Source organism: Rhyacophila brunnea, unplaced genomic scaffold (genome assembly GCF_057557595.1).
Source record: "Rhyacophila brunnea isolate RB1 unplaced genomic scaffold, BYU_Rbru_1.0 scaffold_23, whole genome shotgun sequence".
Classification (NCBI taxonomy): Eukaryota; Metazoa; Arthropoda; class Insecta; order Trichoptera; family Rhyacophilidae; genus Rhyacophila; species Rhyacophila brunnea.
Genome location: NW_028232893.1, coordinates 14,229,804 through 14,255,402, shown reverse-complemented (window position 1 = coordinate 14,255,402; position 25,599 = coordinate 14,229,804). Strand labels below are relative to the sequence as shown.

Below are 25,599 nucleotides of genomic sequence, written 5' to 3'. Positions count from 1 at the left end.
CAATGTGCCATATATAATAAAAACATGATATCATACTCTTTTTTTCATAAAAGGTCCTGTGTGCCATCTAACAGAAAGCATGTATTGTATGAAAATGTCTGACTACGATATGTTGGGTCCTTTGTTTGCTTAATAATTTATATCTACCAAGAACTCATTTTCACTTTTTTGGGACTTAGTTTGTTAAAATTCGAATTAAATTTTTGATTTTGATATATAAAATCAAGTGGCGCCTAATTTGGGGCTTGTGAAGCAGGAAGGTTTTTACTGACACATGACTTTGGGGGCAAACGAGACTTCACTTCACTGAACTGCAGCCACTTACAACCATGTCTCAAGTATTGTAAGTATCAAAGTTTCACGAGCAACATTGATTTATGCGTTTGAATTGAAAATTCGTTCTTGCTGTAAATCAGAAAGCGAATTGAGCCAACTTACATAATTTGAATATTTAGGTTTTAGGAAAAGAATTTAAACTGCTTTGCATGTAGTAATAATACGCAGGAATGGGTTTTATGAACATGACAACTGTCTAAAATCATATTTGAAACACACCTATGTAGTAGAAATGTTTTTTTTTAAATTTATGTGTAGGTAAATTAGTAAACTCACTTTATCTCTAGCTGTCAAAGCCATATCAAGTTGTCTCTCATGCCACCGTTTCGCTTGTGCATAATCACCAGCACACCTGTTAAAAATATAAAATAAATTAATATACACTAATACATAATATACTACATATTAAATTCAGTGAACAATTCAATTATTAGACAAGAAATCCTCATCAATGGAACTCAACTTGCACATGTACATTTACCTAGAACAACAAGCGTCTATAGTACTTTTAGTCACCAGAAATTGTCTTCAATATGACCTCTTATTGTGTTCAACGAATGTATACTTTCCATAATCACATACACTATGTGCAAAACATAGACATTCAATGAAAGAAAGATCCAGAAACTTATGAATACAACAACATTGTATGTAGAGCTGCATGCTACCTCAAAAACAGATAAGGGTATGGGATAACCAGCTTAGGCAGTCCACGATGGGCCTCGGCACCGTCAACACGCACACTTACAAGTCATACAATTTTTTTCTGCTTTTTTGCATCAAATATATATGTGTATACCAAAATGATCCCATAACGGTATATGATGTAATAGTTTGGTGAAAGCCTAAAATTGTCAGGAGTCATAGCCCAACGAGACAACCAGTGGATAAATTTAGTCATTCAGTGGTATCCAAGAGGTAAAAGACGTTCGAAATGTTGATATTGAAATCGCTGCATCGAATCGAAATATGTGCCAAGTTAAATTCTGCTGAAGTCTGTGACAGGACCGAGATAAATGGCTGATGCTTATAAAGGACTTTATCTAGCAATGGATTGATCCAGGTTATGGTAAATAGGCATTCAATGACAATCCTTTATAACCAATTAATAAGAATAGTTAAAATTTTGGTAGTCATTTAGGTGGTATGATTGATACAATTCATGACTTACCTAGCAGCATGTCCAAGCCCAGCATATGCCCTCGCCTCGACAGCTCTGTCTCCAAGACTTTGGGCGATCCTCAAGACGTTTTCATGGAAAGCAATAGCTTGAGTGAAGTTCCGTCTGTAGTGATGAGACGATCCGAGATTGGAATAAGCTCTGGCTTCCTCAACCTATTATAATTAAACATGGTATTATTAACTGGAAATTTTACATTAATTACCGAAGAACAGTAGGTGTATTAGCTGACCTGATTCCCCAATCTCCTGGCGAGCCTGAGGTGTTGAGTATGGCAGTCCACCGCTGAGTCAAACTCCCCCATGGCCAGATAGACGGCGCCAACGTTGCCGATCTCCCGCGCCTCCTGAAGCCTGTCCCCCATCTGTTTGACCAGCTGGACGCACTGCTTGTGGCTGGCGAGGGCATTGGGGTAGTCACCTATGGCCGTATACACGTGGCCAAGTGATGTCAGGGCAGCTGCCGCGGCTTGGGTATCCTGGAATTAGGTGTATACATTAATTCATTACGTCCATCATTATGTACAAGGTACAAAAAGAATCTGTTTCCGCCTCCTCCTCTTCCACTCTAGCACAACCAGGGAACTCATAAATAATGGGAACTGAAATACATAACGGGTAAGGCGATAGCAGGTTACCGACTCGAGTAAGGAAGAATTCGGGCTAAACTTACACACGTGTCAATAATACGTTTTACGTCGAATACTGAAAACTGCTCTCGGTTTATGCATTTACGCTCATTTAATGTTGGTGTATTACACACACCATTGCACGTGCATAATGCGTGCTTTATTTTCGTAGGACACTCACACATTCAAAATCCTGCTTCACCATGCGGCGTATTGAATATGGCCTATCGGTATTCTATTTAATATCTGTTCTGTGAGCACAACGTTTGCTGTTATATATTTAACTTCACCCGCGATGGTCGCGCGACTTAAGCGTCGGTCTATAGCGTCGTGGGTCCCAGGTTCGAATCTTATGTCTGGCAAGTACACATATTGTTTTTCAATTTTTGTATGAGTCAGAGTATGGACCTAATAGGTTGAGCAAGTGGCTGACATCCATTTCTCGTAAAAACCAAAACCTGTTAATACAAACCTCCACTACGTGTACGTCCATATTATGATCTTATTAGGATCAGACATCGTCGGAATAGATAATTAATAATAATAGATAATTATATTGTCCTGACAATCGGTTTTATAGTTTGAAACCGTTGCAAATGTCATTAGGTTCTTAACTCTAACAATATTGTAGATTTGATGAATATTTTGTTTCAAAATTATTATTGTTATCACTGCTGGACATAAAGCTATTCCCATTTCTCTCCATTGGTCCCAGGCACATGCCTTATGCACCCAACTGCATCGGGTGTCTTATCTAGTAGGGGATATTTTAAAACCCCTTCTGTTCCTCTTACTTACCGTTTAATGTTCATTTTTTTAAGTTATCCCTCAAAGAAAACAAATGAAAACAATGGCGCATGCACCCAGCAGGTGTTTTTAAAGAACCACATTGTATAGGTACAGAATTGATCCGAGAGTTATCGGTGTTATCTCGGATCAAGAAAAATAAAGGAGAGGTGTTATAGTGTTAACTAGTTGGAATAACCCTGTTATAAAGTATTCGTCCATACCTTGCATTTCATTGCCAAGACCAGCTGATACCGATGCGCCGTGAGAGCTTCCTTGTAAGATCCCTGGCTGAAGTACGCCGCGCCCAAATTTCCGTGAGCACGACACTCTCCAGCAGTATCTCCAAGACTTTTCGCCACGGCTAGGTCCTGCTGCATGTAGCCGATAGCTTTGTCCAGCTGGCTGAGAGCCCAATGGGCTGATGAAAGGGCGCTGAAGACCGAACCCCTAAAAAGAAGAGAAACGAAAGAATAATTACAAATGGTTCATATTCAATATCTAATAATACTTAGTTGATGTAAAGTTTTCACCTTCACCCTTCTCCACTGGCACCCAACTATCTATGCACTATGATCCCCATAGCGATAGGCTATGTTGGAGATAGCCAGGGCCCACACCTGTTGTCATGTTTCTCATTATGGTAATGGTCATTAATAGAAATCGATGATATTTCGTCCATGGATTTAATGCTCTGCATTTATTTACCTATGGACATAATAATATTATGTATTCGAAGTATTGCGTCGGCTTAATTCTAACATATCGTAAGGCAATTTAACCTAACTGCAGCATGCACAATCTAAGATTTCGTTCCTAAGGATAAGTCGCCGAAAAGCATGACTTAACTATAGACAATCCTGAGTATAGAGTTAAGGAATCCTTAACTATAGACTACGTCTTTTGTTATGAACACGTCCCCTTCTGTATTACCATTTACCACTGACAGCTGCTGTTAAAACAAATTCGCATGTCTATAAAACAGTCCATACACTCAAATTCATTTAACAATGTATCTCAATATGGATATTGTTAATTCGTTTGGCATGTACTTGCAGAATATTATTTTACTTTTATACGCCAGCCCGCAGAAATACAAAATGCCAGGTGAAGAATGACACTTGACGCTAGTATTACCATGTTAAAAAAATATCTTGCGGTGCCTGTGGAATCACGTATAATGACTTATAACGGAAACATAAGAGTATTATAATTAAATATTAATTTATAGTTATTGCATTTATAAAATGCAGTTGTCATATTTTTGTCATCGTTTAACAATTATGAAATAATTTACCTAAACTAATATGGTATTATTTTCAATAGAAATGATCTTAACTAAGGACAATGTTTCTGCATAGTGTTTTCTGCTAAGGAAATTTTAGTTATGACAAACGTTTCTGCATTCCGCTCAGTGCAGGAGGCAGTTAAAACTAAATATTTCAACTTACGAAATCAATTGCATATACTTTTTGTTGTTGTAGGATAATCTTTCACTATTCTGAATTATACTTTAAACAAAATATTTAATAATTTTTAAATTATAATATATCTACAGGACTTATATGTTATTAGAACTATCAAGCGTATGAGTTACGTGTTACTATCGAGTCAAACGCAGCTAACTCACTGACATTATAGCTTGCAAACTTATGACATACGTGATGTTCGACTGGCTGTACACTACCATATATAATAATATACGACACTACTGAGATACGTTATGTTAGTTTACAATGTTTACATGATTCTATCTCTCTTCCACTTGCATATTTGGACATTAAACGAATGAAATAGATGCGTTATCATACTCACACCAAAACATGAAATCTGAAGAAAAATGACTTACGATATGTTAGAATTAAGTCGACGATTGGGTTCTGTCCTTTTCCAAATGGCTGTGTGATTATTTTTTGGCGAACCGTTTGTTCGATTGTGCAGCGATTCATGAAGGAATGTGAAAAATGTAGAGTAGTTACCAAATACGTATAGGTATAGACGGAACCTAAATATATGGCGATAGCCGAGCGGTAACATATCGGTATATAAAGTCTCGGGTTCTCGAATGCCGGATCTGGCAAATTCACATTTTTTTCAGTGTGTGTTCTGACCCAGAGTATGGAGTGAGGACCTAACAGGTTGAGAAAGTGGCTAACATCCATTTCTATAATACCTATAACCTAACCTAACAGGTCAACATCCATGTCTCGTTAAAAATATTTTAATACAACACCCTGTATGTCGAGATCCATAATACTTAGGTTGGGGTTAGGGCAATCATACAGTAACAAGCATACAAATGGCCAAGATTTAGTTTAGAGTCTAAACTGATCGGTAAAATTAAAGTCTTTTACGATAAATGATAGTAGATGATTATTTTTTGCCTGCGGTGCTATTTTCTTTTCTTAACATTCTTCAATTTAAAAAATTTCTAAGAAAAGTGAATATGTAATTAAAATTAACATAATATTATTTTAAATACAGTGGCGCGTTTAAAGGTTGTGATCTCGAGAAATTAATTTATTGAATTTTCGAGAATTCCCATTTCTCGAGAAATCATCAATGACAATCTTAAGAATTCGAGAAATTGTTACCTACCACGAGAAAATAAAAAGGGAAGTTGAAACAGAAAGCAACTGCCGAGAGCAACTGATTTAAAAAAAATGGAATTATACAAGCGGAATTTGATCTCCAACGGATTTAACCCGCAGAAAATTATTGGAACGAATGATTTAGGTAAACTCAACATATTTTTTCTCGAATTCGAGAAAGTAGAGAAGTCGAGAAATCAGAAACTCTCGGCGTGTATTCAAGTATGTTGTTGATATTCGGTGGGCGTAGGTATCTACCGGTTGAAAGTTAAATCGAACCGAGAACCCTTTGTTAGAAATTAGACTGACACCGCTTGCGACGGGAAAATTTGCGTATGGGAATAAATAAAAATGCTAAAAGGTAAGCACAAAGGTCCGAGGAGACATTTTGGAGTGAAAGACTGCGAAAGGCGGAATGCTCGAAAATGTCCTGTTGGTCCATGAATAATGTCCTCGGAGGGGCACTGGCAGAAATGTCAGCCGGAGACAATAAAACAATGGCACTGGGATTTGCATGCGCAGACGCGATTCGCACAGGACTCGTTTACCCTTTCGGCAACAGAGAAATAATTGACCGTCTTGAACAATTCAATCTCAAATTATATTTTATTTCTACAAATTCTTTGTTTACTATTTATTGTAGTTGTTGCATTCTTCAAGAATTGATAATAAGAAAAACTTGTTAAATATCCAAGCCATTGAAAGATGTCAAGGTAAATTTCTACTTTTTATTTAACTTTAAACTTGGTGAACATTCATAATTCTGAAAACACTCATGAGAAAATATAGCCAATAGAAAAAACCTTTTTCGAAAAAAGTAAGACACCCGGCAGGATCGAACCGGCGTCTCTTGGGTATCGCGCCCTTTGCATTACCACTATGCTACGACTGCCATGCTTAATTGTGACAAATTTTAACTATTGGCCTTTTTATTACCTGCTCATAAGCGCTCTCCTAATTGAGGTTCGATACCTGCCGGGTGTCTTGCTTTTTTCGAAAAAGATTTTTTCTATTGGCTATATTTTCTCATGCGTGTTTTCAAAATTATGTATGTTCAATAATTAGAATGGTGCATTCTTAAATCTTGTGAATTATTCGTTGAATAAAAGAAACTTGGTATTCAATCAGAATCTATTGCATATAATAATTTTGTAAGAGATAACTAATCTGTCCACGTTAAAATCAAGACGGTAAATATCTGACCTTATTGTAAATATCTGCCCCGAACTGTTGAGTACCAGTTTTATATCCCCACTAGGCAGACAAAAAAATTAATTTATTAATCATCTTTCAATTGGCTATAATACTCGTTGTATTCAAAGCTTTAAAGGAGACACTTGAATCACAAGAGGACATGTGGAGTAGGTATTACTATGGAATCAATCATTACTACATTGTCTTTATAATACCTATGTGAGGTTATGTAAATTCGAGACGCGCGGGGTTAATTCAACACATCGGCTCAGATCGTCGTGGAGAGCTGTGTCGGCGCTTAATTTGGTATTTATTTTTATATTTATGAAGATAAATGCATTCGGATTTCGCTTTTTTGGTCTTAAAGGGCAGATGCGATCTTATCTCCGCCATTTAATGTAAATTTCTTGCAAAATGTCCGCCGTTATGTCGACGACAAAATGGCCGACTCCCATACACACGACAATCAACATTAATAAAACAAAACTCGACTTAATTAATGCGTATTATGTTTGGATATAGGTATATCGCTTTCCTGGAACCAGGCTGTAATACGTACCTATCTAAAATAATTTAGTTTTGAGTTGAACATGTCATTGGTTGAACTATACAATTTTTATAGCTATTCAAATCCAGGTGCGCATACAGGGGAAGGGTTTTCGGATCCTGACCCCCCCCCCCACAACATAAAAATATTAAGTATTTAGGTAAATTACATATTAGTCGTTCTTGTTTTTCGTCAGGACCTCTGACTGAGGATCGTAATGTTTGATTATCAAACAGTCTTCTCAACGAGTTGTCTCTACTCTTCTTGGCATTCTACGACACGCGAGGCCTCTCGTATATTGGTGAAACTATCTAGGGCATGTAATGTTTGCATTAATATATCTACCGATCCGGCTTGTCTAAAAGACAAGACACCCAATAACACAAATGGACATCGACGATCCTAATGACAGTTAAGCCATGCGCATTCGATAGTCACTTTTGGATGCAACAATTTGCAGTAACACGTAGGTAAGTGAACACCACTTGTTATAAATTGCAGGCCAAAGTGTAGGTAGAGTGTCTGGGTATAGAGAATTCACGTCACAATTTTTATGCCGAAAATGTTATCGTCTATAATTTAAGTCTCTAGCTATAGGCTGAACCAATGTGTGCGAATGGAGACGTTCTTACAAATGATAATCGTGCGTTGCCCAGTTCAGTTTGGGCAAACGCGATATAAAATCTTATTTGGCTTAAAACCACTCCACACTAATCGGGCGATACCCTATTGGCTGCATACCGTTTAATACCAATACGCTGACCAATGAATGGCTCCGAATGCTTTGCGAACTACAAGAATAAATTGTAGTCAGTGGGTTAGAGCGGACCCTTTTTTAAGTTGCTCCGCTCCGGGACCTAATACTTGCTCCAGCTCCTTTTCAGGGTCTGTTCTGCTCCGGGTAAAACATTTTAATAGCTATTACTTATATGTGGTATACAAATGTTGAAAAATTAAGCAATGAGTAGTTTTGAAATAAGGTTTATTATTCGTCCTTTTCATTATTAATTCTAATTAAACAAAATTTCCAACGGAAAATTGTCTTTCATTATCTGCCTCTCCTGTCAAAAAAAGTTAGGTTATTTTATCACCCAGCAGTGTTGTCGTTTTTTCAAATAATTCCAGTGTTGTAAAGTGTCAAATATAATATTTTCATTGGATTTTAGGACGAAAATTTAATAATAAAAATGCATCCGGAGCAGTGGAGCACTACACATTTTTGATGCTCTGGCTCCGGTCCTGCTCCGGGTAAAACCCCATTGCTCCACTACTCCGAGCTCCACTCCAACGCTCTGCTTGTAGTCTTTGCTACCTATCTTGGTTATATTAGAGAGTTTTATGCAAATTTAACGAGGATATTATAAACATTCACATTGTAAAAAGTCTTGTAAAAAGGTGTAATAAAAGAAGATAACCTCCATAGTAAAAACAAGGCGGGAAAATAATAATAATGCCCGATTACAATAAAATAAGAAAGTGTGCATTTAAGAGACAATGTTATCAAAATATTACGATCTTATCTAAGAGAATAATATGCAAATTTGATTGAATTACGGAAAAAAGTCTTCGCGAGCTGTTAAAACGCGCAAATTGGACAAGATTAGATCATAAAATCTTTAGCGGGAGACATTTTAGATTGATGATTTAAATTCAGCATTTAGAATAATCATATTAGGCGAAGAATGAGCACGGGTCTACCTCTCAATGTTCTATTTTACCACGTTTTTATTAGCTCGTATTCTTGTTTGTCCGGTACAGATTTTGTCTTGTGTGTCCAGTACAAATTTTTTCTTGTTTGTCCACAATTTGTATTGAAACATTGAAGATTTTCAACTAACTTCCCGACTAGCTAGACATTTGAAACTTTTGAAATATATCAGAACACGACGACAATGCATTCTTTTAATACTTTTGGCCATCTTTAAGCAGAATTGAATTAATTTTGGTACTGTTCGGTTATACCGGAGCCAGCGGAAAACGCATTTTGAAAATAGCCGATAAACTGGATTATTTGTTAGTTTGGGTTAGTTTAGGTTCGGTTAGGTTGGGTTAGGTTAGGTTAGGTTAGGTTAGGTTTGGTTAGGTTAACCTAACAAATAATCCAGTTTATCGGCTATTTTCAAAATGCGTTTTCCGCTGGCTCCGGTATAACCGAACAGTACCTTAATTTTCAGTTAATTCTGTTTTGGATGTTTCGGAAAAAAATTTACTACTCACTATTATTGGTTGCTAAGGGGGTCCTTAAACCCAGGGGGGAAAAAGCCAGTGGGAAAGCCACGTACACGATGGGGTAACAACGTTACAAAAGATGCCAACCAGCTGCTAAAAATCATGAACTGGAAAAGACGTGCGGAGGACCGTTCCGGCTAGAGGACGGCGGTGGAGGAAGCCAGGGCTCGACTTGAGCTGTAGCGCCATCGAAGAAGAAGAAGAAGGGGGTCCTAGCAACTAAATTATTAATATATACGTGCGTTACTTTGGAAATCAATATGAAATGTCAAAATGACATTTCAGTATTCTATAATACTTATTCAGTATTTCTATCAGTACAAAAAAAGTATTTATTAATACATAGAATTATCAAGTTTATATGATTCAACAGAAAATTTAAAAACGTAGTATATAAAAAGTTATTTTTATCTTGTAATTATTTAAATGGTTTTTTATAGTATTTACCAGTGGTGAAGGGTGGAGGTAGGCTGTTAAGATTAGAAATAAATAGTGCATACTGGTTCAATCTGTAATAAGTACTTATTTGTTTTCATTAAAGTGAGAATACAATTTGCAGATGATGCTTGTTAGTTTTTTTTTAAATTAAATTAAACCCTGCCTAACCAAAACCATAATAGTTTAGGTATACTTGAACTCGAAGCAATTCGAAAAAAATGGTGCACACTTTTTCAGTCATAGGTACTAATTTGTTTTCGTTGAATTAATAATACATTATAACAGATGGTGTTAGTTAGTTTTTTTTAAATTCATTAAACCCTGCATATATTAATTAACTATAATCAATAAAAATAATTCTTCTATCTATAAAATATCTAAAATTATGTATGGTTTAATGGCATAATTTTAGATATTTTGTAGATACATAAATGAATATTTTTTGACTAATAGTTACCAACTATGGCTTCGATTATGCAGGGTTTACTTAAAGTGTTATATTAAAGTACTTCAGTGGAGTCCTATCAAGCTCCATATTTTTTCATGATTTAAAAAAATAGGTAGTTATGTTTCTGAGGTGTTGCCAAAGTATGTACAATCTAAATACTTATTAAATTGAAGCAACACTAAAACAGATTACTTTTTCACCTATCAAAATATTTGCCTAACTATTTTTTTAATGCGTAATGAATTTTTAATGCGATTGACAGAAAAACTATCTTCGTTTGTTTTCTAAACCTATTTGGAAATACCAACGGCGAAGGGTGGAGGTAGGCTGTTAAAATCCGATATAAATAGTGCATACTAAACTTTGTCAGTCAAAAGTATTTATTTTCATTGAACTAAAACAACAATTTACAGACGGTATTTGTTAGTTTTTAAAATTTCATGTTCTGAACGTCTTAAATTTATAATTAGTAATGTTCACCGTAGATATGTAAAACATAAATATTTTTTAATTTTAATTTGAATTCGTCCAAGTGTTTTCGTCTTCGTTTTATCGGGCAACATCAATTTATCTCATATGGGAAATATACATAATATAAGTAGACAAGTGATGGCGAACCTATGGTACGTGTGCACTAGTGGCACTCGGGATGATTTTTCATGGCACGCGAATGCTTTATTTAGGAGAGAAAAAATACCTAGGTATACTTAATAATTAAAAAAAAATACAAAAAAGTTTTACAAATAAATGTATAACATATACGTACTATTAACAAATACCAACATTGCCATGCGTATTTTCTTCGGTTTTCATTATTATTTTTACCAATAAATACACAGACCTCATCAGGCGACGGGGGAAGCCGAGCTACCACACTCTGATTTTTATCGATTTACAATGCTTCAAACCAATCGGACAATTAAAAATAAAAATATTCAACCAGCAAACCTGATGAAATTTATCAGCAGTCATTTAAATATAAACACCTAAATGTTATTTTGCGTCAAACATAATCGCTACATATGAAAAAATCACGGTTTAAATGCTTCCACGATCTCTGTGAAAATTTTGGAAACAAGGAAGAAAAAGTATTCAAAGAATAAAATATACCTTCGGCTAGAAACAGGGTGAAAAATATAATCTCAAGAAGTTAATTGTAATTTTTAAACTTTTTTAATAGCATTCTCAAAAACTATTTTCAACTTTTTTCTCCATGAAAAACTGCTCGGCACGTGAGAGAGTCGAAAATAATTAATATTTGGGAAATTTTGGCACGCGTACGTAAAAAGGTTCGCCAACTCTGATTTCATTACAGAATATAGACATTCTCTACCTTTGTTATTATATTATTACGTAGATAAGATTTAAAAAAAAAAATGAAAAATGAGTTTCTATCCTGATGATGGATTAAATCTGTGGTCTGAGACGTCAGTCAAATTTTTTAATTGAATTAAAATTGGTTCCCACCATGATAATACTGATATTTACGTAGTGAAATATTTAATACGATTAATAAGCATTTTAAATTCTAACTCACTGCACTCGAGTTATCTTAAAAATTGTTTAAGTAATTATTAATAACGTAAAAAAAAACGAATAAAATGCAAATTTACATCAAATTATTTGGTTAGAATAAATCAGTAGTCCATTAAATTTTTAATTAAATTTACATAATTTAAAATCGTGAGAATAGTGCACCGGGTGCTTTTTTTTTAAATGCGGTGAAAAATCTTACCTTTTTAATGTCAAAGAGGTGATAAATTTGAATTAAACACAATAATAACTCCGCTATAATTAAATAAAGGTAAGTAATAAAAATAAATTAATTATTATGAGAAAACACGCTTTTAATGCGTTTCCGTCTATGATTTATTGACTTAAAATCAAACTGCATAATAATGTATTAAAAAAGCTTGTTATTAATTTATGCTAAGGTTATAAATTATTTTCATAACGTATTATTAGTAACTATATGTATACATAAATAATATAAAATTTCGTTTAATCTATTTTGTATGTTCGAATATAGAGAGAAATATTTTGAAAGTGTGAGATTTTTAAATCAATTGATTTACTTACAATTTCAATTTAATACATTTTATTGATAGTTCTCATTTTAAATAATCAAAACATTTCAAAAATCATTTTTAAAAACCTACAATTGAGTAGGTAAGAAGCAAGGAACTCAGTTCTGTGGTGAGAAGCGTAAAACAATAATTGTCAAAGTAGCTCAGTACCAACACTATATTATTATTATTACATAATACAACTTAATTATCATCATCATCATCATCATCAGCCGGGGTCAATCCACTGCTGGAAGAAGGCCTCCCCAAGCTTTCTCCAACTCTCTCGGTCCTGTGTCGTTCGCTGCCACGTATTTCCGCCGAACTTTACCAGTTCGTCAATCCAGCGGCTTTTAGGGCGACTCTGTGGCCGTTTCGTGCCCCTTGGGTACCACTGGATGACGGCATTTGTACAGCGGCCGTCCTTTCGGCGAGCAATGTGCCCCGCCCATCTCCATTTCAGCTGTTTGGCAACGTCTATTACATCGCGTACTCTTGTCTGCTTCCTAACCCATTCGTTTCTCTTACGGTCCTTTCGCGTGATGCCCAACATGCACCTCTCCATGCCTCGCTGTGTGACTCTTAGCCTTTGGACATCTCTCGTATTGAGGGTCCACGTCTCGCAGCCATACGTGAGCACGGCTACAACTTAATTATAATGTGCTTAAAATCTCCTAAAACTGTGTTATTATTTATATGTACATTATATCAATGTATAAATGATAGAGAGAAGATTAGTACATTGTATTTTTTTACAACGTTTTTCTTAGCTCGTATTCTTATTTGTCTGGTACAAATCTTGCAATCGATTTTTAACTAACTTCCCGACTAGCTAGACATTTGAAACTTTTAGAATACATCAGAACACGATGCCAATGCATTTTTTAATACTTTTAGCCATCTTTAAGTAGAATTGAATTCATTTACAGCTAATTCTGTTTTGCATGAAAAGTTATTTCGACACCATTATTGGATGCTAAGCGGATGGTCCTAGCAACTAAATTAATAATATATACGTGCGTTACTATGAAAATCAAAATGAAATGTCAATATGACATTTTAGTATTCTATGATTCAACAGAAAATTTAAAAACGTTGTATATAAAAAGTTCTTTTTGTCTTGTAATTATTTTTAAATAATTTTACTAGTAAAATACAGATTGATAATTTCGTTAAAAGGTCACAAAAACGATTATCTATTTAAAATCTAGTAGTTTTATTCTTTATTTAAATTTAAAAAAGCATTTATTATTCTGGAAAATATAAATGAATATAACTTTAAATCCTCTTCATTTAATAGATACAAGCTTTATGAACGCACAAAGCTCTATTCGACATACTTACATATTTTAAAAAATCGAGTAATGCACATTTTCATTTTATAAATTTCAAATATATATAAGTACCTACCTATTTATTTTAAATTAAAAAAATAATATTAATACTATCGATCTAAGGTACTTGATGCAATATGAATTTAAATTCTAATGGATTAAAGTATTGTACTATTCCATTTGAGTTGTTTTTTGTCTGAAGATGCCTAAAGGCGAAACCCGGGTTGCAAAAATCGTCTCAAATGTAATAGTAAAAAACTTAAATCCATTAGAATTTAAAAAAAATACAGATAAAAAATTTAATTTTTAAATTAAAATCGTTTTTTAACCTTGTAAAGGATTTATTAAATTACACTTCGATGATAAGATATTTATAAATTATCATGTATCATAACTTAACCTTGAAATTGCGCAGATTACGATTTCTTCAACAGCGCACGAATTACACAGTGTAAATTTAATTATTGTTACCGTTGAGAAAAATATTTTAATTTTCCTATATATGCGCATTGATTATTTAAAATTAAAATTATCCATTAAACTATCCGCTTTAAGTATTTACTCAAAAGTGAATTATTTTAGTATAATTAAATCAAACGGACCGATAGCTCAAAGGATAAGAGCACTCACTCGGAAAATAAAAAAAATCTATTACGTAAGTTTCTATGGTTTTTTAGAAGTATGTGTAGTGTATAATAAAATAGTTACCTACATCGTACATAAACTCTCCTATTTTACCGTCGGTATTTCACCATTGCTAGCGATAAGCCATCATTGCCGTGCCTTCCAGCAGCCCTAAAAGGCTAATCATTCTACCATTGAAGCGGATTCCAATATCCACAATAAATAGCCCAGCAAGATAATAACTCGCCGCTTGAATAATTGAACCAGCTCCTCGCATGCCGGCCTAATCGAGGACTCTGGCTGAATTAACAATGCACATTTCAGAATAAATTTTCAATTAGAGTTCTAATCAAATGTTATTTAGTACGCGATTCGATACAGAAGTCAAAGAGTCGAATCGCTGCGTAGTTTTAACTTTACTGTTTCGATAATGGAACTGCGTTTAAAACGAATGCGAAAAAACTAAAAAATATCAAGCTTATTTTCAGCACATTTAAAGATGTTGAAGGTATCAAAAGCAGATATCTGGCCGGATGACAAATGTTGAAGTTCTTAATCGAATGGGGAAGCACCGAGAAGTTCTACGTAGTATCAAAACCAGGAAACTACAGTACCTCGGCCACATTATGAGAGGACAAAAATACAGCATTCCCCTACTTGTCATTCAAGGAAAGATCAATGGGAAGCGTAGCTGAGGACGACGCCGCATTTCGTGGCTTAAGAACCTCCGTGATTGGTACGAGTGCAGCTCCACTGAACTGTTCCGGGTAGCAGACGACAAAGATAAGATCGCCTTGATGGTGTCCGACCTCCACTAGGGGATGGCACAATAAGAAGAAGAAGGTATCAAAAAACGTTAGTAAAAACGCCATAAGCTAGATGAATTTTTTGCAAGCTAAATGTCTATCGAAAAATGCTGGATCTGGCAAGAAAACCGCTAAGTTGGCAACGCTGGTCCTTTGTCCAGCATTACACCGAGTCGTAATTTAGGTTTTACTGTGTTCAAATATGTATTATCTGTTTATATTATAGAGAGTAGATAGATTGTGGCACTTTGGTTGGTAACGCTGTGAGAATTAATGACATACTTAAATTAGTGCAGGGCATGGCCCCCATAAGGGGGGGGGGGGGGGCTGACAAGGCTCTAGCCTAGGGGTCGATCAGATATGTGAGATAAACATCCATCACAAATACGCTCTAACAGAAAAAAGTCGTCTGCGGCACTATTTCACGGAGGAGATATTAATATTTAAAAAAAATGTAGCTGTACGATACAATTTTTGTTTGTTTTGTGTTGATACTCGACAACTCCATAATTCAAGTAGGTAGATGTATTAAAACTACAAAAATCGATAAAAACACACTGTAGGCTCTTACTATTTACCTCCAACACAATTTTGAAAATGCTTCTGTTGTGTGTCACATATACCATTACATTTAGCGAGGGGTCCGCCAAAGATCCTGGCCGGGGGGCCTGTTTTAGGATGTGGGGGCCATGGTGCAGGGCATTATAATAAGTATTCAAATTAATTGATCAGTGAATCTATTTTGAGAGTCGCAGTGACTCGATTCTTTTCGCTGCAACAGAAGTCGATTTAAGATAATCATCGAAGTGTCGCCGCGTTAGTGGTGGGCCAACATCGACTGACTCGATGCACTCAGTATCATTCGACTGTGATTTACATTATTATAATGTGGTTATAGATGCCAAACTTGAATGATAATGTAGGTTATATTTAATTCTTCAGATTGTTCGAAAGCTATTTTAGTTTTCCCAGTGGCAAAGACTCCATACTAGGCGTTTATTAAAAGCCTACATTCTTAAGAAAATAGATTTTAATCACCTACAAATATTTTTTCAATAGTAAAACATACCGATAGAGCAATGGCGTGCGGTATCTTTTGAGATCAGGCATGCTTTTCAATTTATGGTATGCTGAATATTTAAATTTTGAAGTACATTAGTTCTACTGAACTCGATGACAGATTTTCAAAAAACATTAATGTGGAACTGTAGACTGCGAACAGAGCATGAAAATATACTACCAAATAGTGTGTCCTACACTACAGAACATTTGCTCTCATATGGAACAGTACCAGGCAGCAAGTGTGTCATTGCATTTATTCATTGGTTTTGTGGATATATGCATACTTGGAATAATTAAAGCGCGAACCAAATTGAGGTGCATGTCGCGGACTATCACGTGACGCGACAGTAAGCTGCCGCTAGGGGAAAAAGTGTGTAATGTCGTTTTTCTCGGTGTTAAAAATGTTATCAGACTGATGCTCCCATCCCGTAGCATATTTTGAACCTTTGAACTAACATCGTCAACGAGGTCACCTCACGTTGAACTGCGCTGCATCGACACCTGCATGACTCAATGAACATTTTTATCATCTTCTACATGCCTACACTTTTCGTCTGTCATGTCAAAATTACGAACACGTAGAAACTGTTAAAAATAATTGAAATTAGCATGAATAATAAATAATAATTAAAATTAATAATACATTATAGTTGGCACTCTTCATCAGTGTTATTCTGCAGTGAATTTGCAGAGATCGTGATCGTTCAAAATATTCTGCAAAATGACGAAACCATAGATTAAATTTGTTGCCGCGACGGCGTGACATTGGGCGACATGCACCTGAATTTGTTTCGCGCCTACGGCACGCGATTTGGAGGTTAAGGTATAACTAATGAAGAGCTGTGCAGGCTTTATAGGGGCGAAAAGATCACGTGGCATATGAAAATGCAGAGACTGCGTTAGATCAGCCACGTGTATAGAATACCGGAGGATATACCGCCAAGGCGGGCTATGTATGCAACCCCGATGGAAGATTATTTAAGAATGTTCGGTCAATGCAACTGGAGAGTGTCGGCGCTGGATCGTCCAGGATGGAGGAAGTTTTTGAAGGAGCCCGTCCCGCCAAGGGTTGTAGTGCCATAAATGATAAATCAAATTTTGTTCGATAGCTCAATTCTCGTGAATTAACCATGCCAACTGTATGCAAAAGCGAGTTTACTAGAAAGTAAAATGCTCGCTCCGAACGGGAGGTCTTTAAAAGTAAGATCGAAATGCCTAGATCTTGATTAGCGACCCTCGTTGACAATTATTATTCCTCTTTGCAAGTATTAATTGGTTGTTACGAACGTCTACCCATAGCAATGACAAATGTTTTAAATAATGGTAAAAACCTTTGATTGGATCAAGAGCTTTTGTTTCGATTTTTTTTTTTTTTTGAAAATAGAGCTGTAATTAATTATATGCCGATTATTCATTAGTAATCTGATTTATTTACCCTCTATTAGGTATAAAAAGTACAGAACAGTGACAAAACAGAACAGCCAGGGGAAAAATTAAATATTAATTTTTGTGGAATCTATTTAGGTTAGGTTAGGTCATTATTTCGTTGTAACTAGTCACCCAATCATTTTGAACATATTATATTGATTAAGATGAAATATCCTAAGCTTGTCGGCAAAGTCCTGTTTATTTGAGGCTTTCTAGTGATTAGGAATTAGGTATATAATTTGATTTATTATGGCATATTGAAAATCTATCTGAAAAATCTATCAACATAATAGAGATAGGACCAATACTAAATTAATATTTTCCCCGAAAGGTCATAGTTATATTATTATATTTTATCGTTGTTCTGTTTTGTCACTGTTCTGTTTTGTCACTGTTCTGTTTTGTCATGCGTTGATAAATATATACGGTAGAGCTATGGGAATTGGCATTACTTGGGAAGACCGTTGAAGGACAGGTATTCTTGTAGATGTTGCGTGGTGTCCGTATACTTTATTTAAATAATGAGTGGGTGTAGATAAAGAAAAAGTATAATATAATTATAGTGGACATTCTAAAGCCATATAAAAATTAAAAAAAAAACAAGAGTTTTGAGATACATTCTAAATTTAAAAACAGATGCCTTGAAATTAAAAACTGATGAGTAGGTACAAAACCTTGATATAAAGACATGAAGAGGCGTGGGAATGTCTACATTACAGATAAAATCTGACAAACCTTGACATTTCAGTTAGAAAATTTTGATTTATCGAATCAATATTTGGTTGCCAATAATTTAGATGATTGACACATCGAATATATTCATGAATAATAATTAATCAACTACGGATGTCCATGAAGTAGATGAAGTCGTTTGTCGAAAGTACTTTAATCTTAAAATGACATGTATTTATTTATCTGTTATTAAAAAATCAATTAGCGAATAAACGAACTCCTGGTAATTTTCCGAGCTTTGCCGCCGGAATTGACAGTTATATAAACGCATTGGAAATGTTTTTTTTATAAAATAAAATCGAATGACAACAAAAATAATATTTTTAACCGCAATATTAGTATCTCATGGGCTTCCAAATGCAAAATATTGATTGTATTAATTTTATTGTAGTTGTAGTTAATTTGTATTCTCCACCATGTAAAAAGGCTAAAATATGAAATGGACTATCCACATGAGAGGCAAACCTAGCCTCTGAGGGTCTCGAAGATTGGGCAAAGCCAGCAGAGCATCTCCCACCCGGAGCCAGTTTCGGGTTACATGGAAAGCCCTAAACAGACTGAGAACCATGGTAGGGCGCACTCGAGACAACGTGGTGAAGTGGGGTTTCTTCGATGACCAAACCTGCAAAGCATGGAGCACCTTTTTTCATGCAAGGCTTGCCAAGTAAGCTGCAATTTCGACGACAAGCTGAGTAAAATAGTGTTACCTTCGCCAACTTCTGGAGCGACACATTATAGCTATTGACGACCCGACACGGCAAAGAAAACACCTTGTAAATCGCGTCTAAACTGATAATTAATCAAATCAATTTTTCCTCCATTTTGTCGGTCGATATCTTATCTCTACTCTATTCATAATCAGTCGGCCTTTTTAGTTTAAGGTTTTGTGTAAAAAATGTAGCTACAATTCAATGTTTTTTACCAAGGTATGTCGCCGGACTACTAACTACTGTACACCTTACCCGGGAGACTTTCTTCTATATACCTATTATATATTTTAGATACATAGTTATATTAATGTTATGCTGGACAACTAAATGGTACTGAAGGGGTACTAAATGTCCATAGGGACGCCCTAAAACCCACTGGATAGACGAGATCATAAAGTTCGGTGGATGTACTTGGCAGCAAATAACTAGGAACCTAGAAAGGTGGAGAGAGCTAGGGGAGGCCTTCGTCCAGGAGTGGATCGACCCCGGCTGATGATGTTGTTATGAATGTTGTCAATAACTAATAATTTGTAACACACGTAGATAAGTAAATATAAATTATTACAAGATAAAAAGAACTTTTTATATACATCGTTTTTAAATTTTCTGTTGAATCATATATACTTGACTTAACTAGCTTAAACGATTAAAAAAATTTGTACTTGATAGAAATAATACTGAAATGTCATTTTGACATTTATATTGATTTCCATAGTATATCGAATAATATAGAGTATAATAGAGTATGAGTATATCGAATGGAGCTTTAGTGCGTTCATAAAGCTAGAATCTATTAATGAAGAGGATTTCAAGTTATATTCATTTATATTTTCAAGAATAATAAATGCTTTTTAAATTTAAATAAAGAATAAAACTGAGATTTTAAATAGGTAATCGTTTTGTGACGTTTTAACGAAATTATCAATCTATATTTTACAGGTAAAATTATTTAAAAATAATTACAAGATAAAAAGAACTTTATCTATACAACGTTTTAAATTTTCTGTTGAATCATATAAACTTGACTTGACTAGCTTAAACGATCATAGAATACTGAAATGTCATAATGACATTTCATTTTGATTTCCATAGTAACGCACGTATATATTAATAATTTAGTTGCTAGGACCCCAGACCCTTAGCAACCAATAATGGTCTCGAAATAACTTTTCATACAAAACAGAATTAACTGAACATGAATTATGGCTAAAAGTATTTAAAAATGTATTGGCATCGTGTTCTGATATATTCTAAAAGTTTCAAATGTCTAGCTAGTCGTGAAGTTAGTTAAAAATCGATTGCAAGATTTGTACCGGAAAAAGAACCACGAATACGAGCTAAGAAAAACGTTGTAATAATATAAATGAACAGAATTGAAATTAAAATTAATGTAAATTGCAATTTTTGCTCATATACAGGTGAATATTTTACCTACTAAAAAACTTTTTTTCTACGGATAGTTCTTAGCCGTTCACCCAATACATAAACGGAAACAGAGTACCAGATGTTTATTCTCCCAAGGTTGCGAAAAAACTTGGTAATGCCGATTGGGTGAGTACATTCTACTTACGTGAGAGCGAGTTCAGATAAACGTTGTCTTATAAATTCTTAACATATGATTTATTTAGCCAACACAGAATAAATACTTTCTTGTACTATGTATTATTTTATATTATAATATATTTTTACTATTACGTTGTTATTATATTTTTATTCTTTATAAAACTAACAGTTCGGTGGAGTTGCACTCGTACCAATCTCGAATGCTCTTGCGCCACGGGCTACAGCATCGTCTTAATTAATAAATACATTATTTAATTAAACAGTTTTTGGCAAAATTTTCGTTCAGCTCACATGGTTAAAAAGCAGAAAACTTTTTTTTCCAATCCTGCAAGGTTTTCATCTAACAGTGTATTACCAACGCCTGATAATAACTTATTATGGCGTTCAAAACAACAGTTACCAAGCGAATTATGGAAATACTTGATATTGATCATACGTCATTTATAATCAATTACCCCACGGATATTGGATTTCCTCCGCGCTTATCTGATGATGACTCTAGCAGTGGAAACGCATGAAGATTCTAATATATGACATATGGACGTGTTGAAGGGTCCACATATATTATAATAATTCCAGTTTCCTGAGACTCAAAAGACCATTGACACTAGTAAATGCGACTAAATATAACAAGATATAATATGTACTTATAGTATTTTCCTAATAAGATCATATGTGCCTCTACGGAGTGGAGGTTTGTATTAACAGATTTTTGTTTTTACGAGAAATCAATGATAGCCACTTACTCAACATATATAGCCCATACTCTGATTCTAAACATAGATTGAAAAAACAATATTTGTGTATTATTTGTCAGAACCATGATTCGAACGTGAGACCCACGACACAATAAGCCGACGCGTTAGGCGCTCGGCCATCATGAGCACATCAGACAAATAATGTCATCAGACAAATAATGTCCTTCTAAAGCGGACAAAACCGATCCAAATTAATTTTCAATAAAAAAATAGAATTAGTACTATAAACATGCGTTTTCTTTAATTATTGTAGGTACAATGCAGTTTCACCATATATTGACAGTTAACACCATAAAATAAGATAACTTTGTATATAGCTTTATATAGCAACCTGACTTGGAAAGGTATATGTTGAGCATAACGCGTGAATATCAAAAAATAAACAGATGGATAAGGAAGCTGACAAGAGTACGCGGTGTGATAGAGGTCACAAAGCAGATAACATGGCAATGAGCTGGACATGACTGCTGGATAAATGCCATCATACAGAAGTACCCAAGGGGCACTAAACGCCCACAGGGACACACTAAAACTCATTGGATAAACGAGCTCATAAAGTTCGGTAGATGTACGTGGCAGTAAAGAACTAGGGATCGAGAAGAGTGGAAAGAGCTAGGCCATACAGCAGTGGATCGACTGATGATGATATAGCTTTAAAATTATCAATCCATAAAAATATCTTTGTGTTATTTCCGTGCATGTGTTTTAATCGTATCAGAGACTACATTATAAAACATAATTTTTATTAATTCGATGTGTTATAAAATTTAATATACATAAGTACATTCACAAATATTGAGTTTTTAATAATTACGGATTAATGATTAAAAAAAACGTATGCATAATTTCCTCACATCTCAATGACAGCTACAATTAATAACATGATCTCACGGCATCCATTTTGAATCGGCGGCCATTTTGCGAAATGTTACATCAATTAAACGTGTGTTATCAAATTGACTAATTAACTTCTGATAATGATTTCCGCAGCTGGCAGGGCGGTGCTTGCGGAACCGAACCGCGCACACAGTGGGCACTACTTGTACCAACAACACATCGCGACCAAACGCATAATGCGTTGCAACTCTGCAACCAGTCGCAACATCTTGAAATCTCTTGCAACCTATCACTCATGTCGTCCCCGCTTGCAGAAATTGTGAACATTTTTTAAAACATTAAGCTTACATTGTTTATCTATATCAACCGCTATAATAATCATATAATCGCTGTTACTAATAATCTGTTAATATTTGAACTAACGTCTAAGGCTATACCTCAGTTGAGGCATGGTGTAAAAAGATCGTGGCTAGGCGATGCGCGGATTGCGGGTGCAAATGACGCATGCCGAACGAAATATAATTTGTCATATAAATCCAACATGCGTCCATTTAATGCTCTGTTTATTGTTATATTAGTAACAATAATATTATATTCATTGACATGTTTTCTTTTTCAAGTAAATGGGTAACGTTTTTAGTCATCTTTACACGATTTAAGAATTAATACCCCCGTCGCAATCACGAAACAAATTGACGTATTCACATCTCGACGTTCGCTCTCCGAATGCCAGCCGCCAACGAGTTCAAAATTTCGTCGCGCCTATAGTTGAAAATTATTTGCCCTTTCACTGATGTATCGTCTTAATGGGGTTCCTTATACCAGCAGAGGCACCTAGCGGAAAAATACAAGCTTGCAATTTGAGATCTTTATTTGATAATTTACAATTTCAAGTGTATTAATTAATAAATATGTGTCTGAAAACATTACAAAGTCAAAGATAAACTTACAATTGTAAAAAAATGTGATTTTGTTACATATTTATGTCACGTCTAACGTTATTATTACATTATATTATTATGGTCATATTTATTATTAAAATTTAGTTTATTAAGCTTTCAATTTTTCACCATTTAGATTATTGACTAATTCATCGTTTTAATATTTTTTATATTTATTTTAAATATCATCGATTTTTATAAAAATATAAATGTCTATAACTTGAAATACTCATCGGCCTATACCGTCGTGGGTCCTAGGTTCGAATCCTGGATCTGGCAAGTACATATATTGTTTTTCAATTTGTGTATGAGTCAGAGTATGGACCACATAGGTTGAGAAAGTGGCTGACATCCATTTCTCGTAAAATAAAATCTGTTAACACAAACCTCCACCCTGTGGAGGCCCATATTATGATCCTATTAGGATTGGACATGGTCGAAAGAAAAGAAGAATTTCTTATATGTACAAGCATTTTTTTTTCTCACCTTTTTGATTAGTTGTACCTAATAATATATTCTTTCTTATGTTACTATATTACACACTAAAAATAATGTTTATAAATAGTAAAATGATTCAAAACAACTGTAATACCATAATTATTTACGACATAAATAAAAAAATAATTTACAATAGAAAGATCCGGCAAAAAGACGGTTCAATCTTATGAAAATTAAGAAAAAAAATGTACTTGCTCTGGTTTCATACAGATTATAATAGTATCCTGATTACTTGCTGAGTTTCGGTGTGTTTCTAGGCATGTAATAATGATTAGGAATATGTTATATAATTTAATATTATTATAAAGGTTCGAGTCCACTCACATAGATCTAATCTCCGAGAGTTTCGATTAATGCAATAATCTGGTTTGTCACTCTAATGGACTCCTTGCGTTGCTTATCGAAGCAGAAACAGACAAACCAGTATGTAATGCATATGTGACCATATCACATCAGACGATACTATTTCACCTTCTGCACAACGATGAAAAACATCAGAAGAATTAATTATTGACTAGGAATAATATCGTAATAAATTCTTGGGTTTCTGCAACGAGCCCGAAAAGTTGAGGAAAGAAGGAGGGAGTAGAGTATACGTTTTATAACTATGCACTTTTTTTGCATGCTTCATTACACTGATACGCCTCTTTGCCTCGCAGAAAATTAGATCAAAATGATATTCACTTGTATTATTATATTATGTAGTAATAAATAAATATATAATATATGTAAGTATTTTTAGAATATATTACATCATTTTCATCCTAGAGTCGGAGTGAAAAGTTATAAAGCGTATACTCTACACGTGGTGGAAACCCAAGAACCTATTACGATAAAAAACAACCGTCTAAATGAACAAAATATAAAATATTTTTCACAAATTGATTAAATGTAGTTTATATATAGATTATATACCTATAGCGAGTAACATCAAAAGAACTATAATATGGTTGGGACAATTATGTTCGCTTTTTCCCACCTACCTCAAATCCCCAGATATTGTCGCAAGTCACCAGCAATTATGGGTCATCAATCGACCGTGATTGTAGTTACATGCAGTCACCTCAAGACAGCGGACGCGCCTTGGCTTGTTAAAGCTAAGCCGTTGTCAACTGATTGATTCGATTATATAGACTGCTTCAGAAGTTATTCGTGAACCACGGCCGGGTCAGCTTGATATAGTGTGACCGTCATCCAAGCGATACTTCTGAATGCCTGACAAGCCGTGATACCGGATTTTATCATTCATCAACTTCATTCATCAAAAGTGCATCGTCAAGTGCACGCAACAAACAATACCGCAATTCTGTATCAAATAGTAACGAACGTCTATTTATTTCATTAATAAACGTTATTTCATTCGACATTGTGACGTCCACTTGTCCTGACGCCCAGTTGACCCAGTGCCGAAAAGCTATGCATATTAATTGTTTGTATATTATCGTATCTTAATCGGATTGAATTAAGTTGGATTTAACTTTGTAATACTACTCGAGCATTGTGTCCGTTGTATCAAAGATGTGAACTGTGGTCACCGTATAAGGATAGGATTCCATGATGTAATATCGTTGCCGAGAAGATGTCGTCGCTCGGTAACCGACATAGAAAGAAGAATGTATTATTTTCTACATTGTTGAACGACTTATCCTGTCATAGATGTAACCGTTTTTTTCCATGCTGAATATAAATAATATTGGCATGGTTCATCTTTCGATGTGAGACGTAAACGCATAAGGAAAATGTTTTTTAAAGATTAATAATATATAAGCCAAAAAAGCACAACATAATTAAAAAAAAGAAAAAGCTATCGTCCCCTGTAAATGTACTTTGAGCTTTTGTGCTTGGACCTCAAGAAAATAAATC

General features: G+C 34.7%; 1 protein-coding gene across 1 annotated transcript in view; it reads right to left on the bottom strand.

The window, feature by feature from the left end:
* The window catches only part of LOC147069571 (tetratricopeptide repeat protein 28), a 135,767-nt gene that overhangs the window by 40,544 nt on the left and 69,624 nt on the right, over positions 1-25,599 (bottom strand). Inside the window, 4 exon segments of the mRNA XM_085950487.1 lie at positions 613-688; positions 1,508-1,671; positions 1,749-1,994; positions 3,155-3,380. Of these exon segments, the coding sequence (XP_085806613.1) occupies positions 613-688; positions 1,508-1,671; positions 1,749-1,994; positions 3,155-3,380 (712 nt within the window).